The sequence below is a fragment of the Penaeus monodon genome, chromosome 3, assembly GCF_015228065.2.
Source record: "Penaeus monodon isolate SGIC_2016 chromosome 3, NSTDA_Pmon_1, whole genome shotgun sequence".
Lineage (NCBI taxonomy): Eukaryota > Metazoa > Arthropoda > Malacostraca > Decapoda > Penaeidae > Penaeus > Penaeus monodon.
This window is the reverse complement of record NC_051388.1, coordinates 17,556,431-17,561,430: the sequence shown is the minus strand read 5'-3', so window position 1 is coordinate 17,561,430 and position 5,000 is coordinate 17,556,431. Positions and strand designations below refer to the sequence as shown.

General features: G+C 42.0%; 1 protein-coding gene across 1 annotated transcript in view; it reads left to right on the top strand.

The window, feature by feature from the left end:
• Window positions 1-5,000, top strand: part of LOC119585358 (uncharacterized protein DDB_G0283357-like) — a 44,346-nt gene that overhangs the window by 29,780 nt on the left and 9,566 nt on the right. Inside the window, exons 6-9 of the mRNA XM_037934032.1 lie at window positions 1,020-1,217; window positions 2,781-2,846; window positions 2,997-3,360; window positions 3,597-3,663. Coding sequence (XP_037789960.1) covers window positions 1,020-1,217; window positions 2,781-2,846; window positions 2,997-3,360; window positions 3,597-3,663 — 695 coding nt within the window. The remainder of the gene's footprint in view (window positions 1-1,019; window positions 1,218-2,780; window positions 2,847-2,996; window positions 3,361-3,596; window positions 3,664-5,000) is intronic.

The window sequence follows — 5,000 nt, the reverse complement described above, 5'->3', positions numbered from 1 at the left end:
CTGCTCTTCATACTCGAACGCACAACATATCACAGATACCAGATAAGAGGAGGAGGAGGTTTAAGGTTCGTTTGCGACATGTGTGCAGGAAGAGCAGCAGGAGCTACTGTGTGGAGTGCAATGTGGGACTATGCACCTACTGCTGCTTCGAGGAGTGGTATGATAAATAATAATATCTTCTTATAAAATCTCTGATTTCCTCTCACAATATGTGGTTAAATACTTTACTAAGAGTAACACACATGGCATTATAAGAGAGTTTGAACTCTATACTAAAACTTCCATCCATTACAACAAGTGATGAGAATGCATTTTAGCTTATCGGTTCTTAAAAGCATAAACTTCAATATAATCCCAAGGCTATAAAATGGGACAGGAGAAGCTACTGCACCAACTGCAATGTCAGATTATGCACCTACAGGTGTTTACAAGAGTGGCACGCCACTTTAGGAGGAGTGGCGTATAACAAAAAAAAATCTTTTTTATAAAATCTCTCATTTCCCCCCACAATATGTGGTCAAATATGTTAATGAGAGTCATGCACATGGCATTATAAGAGATTTTGGACTCTGTACTAAAAATTCTAACCATTGCAACAAGTGATGAGACTGCATTTTAGCTTTACAAACACGCAAAACATTGTGTTTGGTTCTCAGAAGCATAAACTTTAATATAATCTCAAGGTTGCAAAACTGGAGCTTACACTCTGATTTGGTCGCCCATGCCGAGTGGCGCACGTGGTCCCGGCCACAGGCAATCGCCCGCCAAGTAGGGTGTATGGCACTACGAAGCACCCATTGCGAGTGGGTTAATGCTATCATCATCATCATCAATGTTTATCATCAGTGTTCATTATCATCATTATTCATCATCATCATTATTTATCATCATTATTATTATTATTACTACATTTATTATGGAAGTTCTTGCAGTTGTTAAAAAAAAGTTCTTATTAATTACATACCCTTATTATTATTGTACAAATTTGTCTTTCCAATAAATAATGGCTTACTTGACAGACTGGCGGGTTAGGAAGTTATAGCAGCAACAGCCCAAGTGACTCGAGGAGTGCACCCCCGTCCCCCAGTGCCCCCCAGGCTTCACCTGTCTCTTCCCCTGGGGTTACCCTCTCAAAAACCCCATTCAGTTACGAGTATAATACACAAACACACGCACAAACCAATCAGCTCAACCAGCAATTTGAGCAGTGTAATATGGTAAGTATTTTATGTTATTTTTGTGTTTTGTAGTGAAGGAATTGCTCAGGTCATGTATGTTGAAATAATTTTCTTGTATGCTTGTAATCCAATAATGAAAGACTATTCATTAAGCAAATCATTCAATTCAGATAGCAATTAGGTACAGAATTGTAGTTGAAAAGATGTATTATTGTAATCACATAATTGGAAGACAATATGGTATTAATGATATTAGATATAGCTTGGCATCATTGTGAAGTGATGATAATGAATGGTGTTATTGACTGAAGTCTGTATTTCCCTTCTTCATCCCAGCTTTACTTGTTCGTTCTTTTTGAATCTAATCCATTCTGAAGAATTAAAGAATGCTTTGCAGAAAAGTATAATTAAACATGTTTTACTGACAAGTTATGAACAAGTTATTTGCACTAATTGAGATTTTTAAATTTAAATTAGTAACTTTGTTCCATGCAATATTTGTCCTTTTGATATTGAGATTTAAGCAAAAAAATATATATATTGTATTTGGATTAAAGGAGTAAAGTAGAAACTGATCTTCACGTAGGATGGGATTTTATCAAACAATCCCTTGGATTTGTTGAAACAGAAATCAGTAGGAGTACAAGATTTTTCCCTCCCAGAAATAGTGTTTCAGTATTTTTTCTTATGTTACTTTAAGATTAAAATTATGAAATAGGAAAATGAGTGAAAATATTTTGACATTATTTTTTCATTTTCTTGAAATAGGCAGAAAAGTATTTTGTCTTTTAGTATAACCTGTAAAGCTATAGTTATTGGATGTTTGTTTATTTCTGTCACAAATTGAAAATAATGAAATATTTATTATACACATAGCAAATCATAAATTATTTTGCATTTCAAGTAGGCTGTTATAATGTTCATCTTGCCATGTTCAAAGCTCAACATGGACATATGTGTGGGACAGTTCTTGATACCCAAAAGCAACTTGTGAAATTTTATGATTGATGTTAACAGTGCACAGTGGCTTCAGAAGGGGGATCCAGTGCAAATAAGGCCTCCTCTTGTCAAGGGAGTATTTTGTAGTCAATTTGAATTTGAATTTTTTAGATATGAATCCCCTAAAAAAGCATCAGGGTTCACCGTGAACCCAGAGGTCCAATATCCCAAAGGGGAAGAGATGGAATAAGTATTCATATAAATAAAAGTTCCTGTGAACTAACAATCCCTCCAAGCTGATACTCTGGCTTTTGGCAGGAGGTTGCCCACAACCATCGTAGCATGTACAAGATTAATGCAATCCATGAATGAAAAATTTCAGGTTTTATGGATGTGTTTGGTTAGGTTGGGTCATTAATAATTTGGGTTAAGTTAGTTTTAGGTTAAAATGAAGATTCCCATGAAGTCAAGGGTTTGTGAAATAAGAAGCCAAGAGTGATCAGAATCAAAAGATAGTGCTCCTTTTAATATTTTCTTCACAAACTAAAATCATTATAAGTTGTTGATTTCTAATATGTGACAGGAATGTCATAGAAAAAAGTAGCCATTTGAAAAAATGTCTGCCTTTTTTAAGTGCCAGTTTTATATCTCTTTGTTTTTCAGATTGACAATTCACCAGGTTCAAGTAGTAGCTATGCATCAAGTGGGAATGGCAATCTTCAGCAACAGGTGAGCAAGTGCAAAGATATAAAAAAAAAGCTTTGTACATTGGAATATTATGCACGTCTTGATTGAGATAACTGGGTGAGAATAATAGAATGATTATTTATTTATGATTATACTTTTATAAAGCTTAAAACATTCTCACATTCATTTTAGACAAGAATGGACATGAGCTTGGAGAGTAGTGGGGGCAGTGGATATGTTAGTAATACAACTTCGTCAAGTCCGAGTGGGCCGCCACCAGCCTATCACATCTCAACCAGCCAAGCACACTCCCAGACTCTCTCACAAAATGTCTCACAATCCATTTCACAATCCCATTCCCAGCCAACTGGTCCCCCTCCACCATATCCCCTGCCTAGTCCATCATCACCAGCACATCATCAACAGCAGCAGTCACATCAGCACCACCAAAATCAACAACTTCAGCACCAGCAACATCAGCAACAGCAGCAACAACAACAGCAACAACAACAGCAACAACAACAACAGCAGCAGCAACAGCAACAACAACAACAACAACAACAACAACAGCAACAACAACAGCAGCAACAACAGCAACAACAACAACAACAACAACAACAACAACAACAGCAGCAGCAGCAGCAACAGCAGCAAACACAACAGCAGCATCATCAGTCCCCTACTCATCACCCTCATCACCCACCCTCTCCCGTCCAGCCGATCCCCTCCCATCACCCTCCTTCACCTGGACAAGGTCCTCTTAGTCCAAACCAAGGGCTGTCATCGATGCAGCACCCTCCCACGCCTCAGACGCCTCAGACACCAACTTCCATTCCGAGAGTTATTCTTACAGCTCATGGTAAGTGGTGCAGGATCTCTGCTCTCTCTCTCTCTCTCTCTCTCTCTCTCTCTCTCTCTCTCTCTCTCTCTCTCTCTCTCTCTCTCTCTCTCTCTCTCTCTCTCCCTCTCCTCCCCCCCCCCCCCTCTCTCTCTCTCTCTCTCTCTTTTTGGGGTATTTTTTGGGCAATTTTTTTTTTGCACCCAGGGGGGGGGGAAAAAAAGGCAAAAGTGGAAAAGGAAGATATAAAAAAAAAAGCCTTTTGGGAAAAAAAAAGGGAAAAAAAAAAAAAAAAAAAAAAAAAAAAATCCCCCCCCGGGGGGGAAAAAAAAAAAAAATTTTAACCCCTTTTTATAATTTAAAATTTAAGAAATTTTTATAAGCTTAAACCTCCCCCCAAAAATTTAGCAAAATTGCCCCAGATTTGGGAAAGGGGGCAAAAGCCCCCCCCCCCCTCCCTTTTCCCCCCCCCCCCCTTCCGCCCCCTCACCCCCCCTCCCCCCTTCCCCTCCCTTTTTTCCCCCCCCCCCCTCCCCCCCCCCCCCCCCCCGCCCCCAAAACCCCCCCCCCCCCCCCCCCCCCCCCCCCCCCTCCCCTTTTCTCCCCTTTCTCCCCCCCTCTCCCTCCCCCTCCCCTCCCTACCCCCCCCCCTCCTCTTTTCCCCCCTTTCTCTCCCCCCCTCTCCCCTCCGCCTCCCTTCCTTCCCCCTTTTTCTCCCCCCCCCTTTTCTTCCTCTCTCTCCCTCTCTTTCTCCTTTTTCCTTCTTTTCTCCTTCTCTCTCCTCTCTCTCTCTCTCTCCTCTCTCTCTCTCTCCCTCTCTCTTCTCCTCCCCCCCCCCCTCTCTCTATCTCTTCTCTCCTCTCCTCTCTCTCTTCTCTCTCTCTCTCCCCCTCTCTCCCCCCTTCCCCTCTCTCTCTCTCCCCCTCTCTCCCCTTCTCCTCCCCTTTTTCCCGCTCTCTCTCCCCCCTCCTCTCTCTCTCTCTCCTCTCTCTCTCTCTCCCCCTTTCTCCCCCGTCTCTTTCTCTCCTCGTCCTCCCCTCCCCCTCTCCTCTGGGCCCTTTCCCCTCTCTCCTTTCTCCTCTCTCTCTCTCTCTTCTCTCCTCTCTCCTCTCTCTCTCTCTTCTCTCTCTCTCCTCTCTCTCTCCTTTTTTTCCCCTTCTCCTTTCTCTCTTCCCCTTTTTCCCCTTCTCTCTCTCTCTCCCCCTTCTCCCCTTTTCCCTCTTTTCTCTTCTTTTCTCTCCTTTTTTTTCTCTCTCTCTCTTTTCAATCTCTCTCTCCCTTTTTCTCCTCTCTCTCTCTCTTCTCTCTCTTCCCCTCCCCTCTCTCTCTCTCCCTCTCTCTCTCTCTCTCTTCCCCTC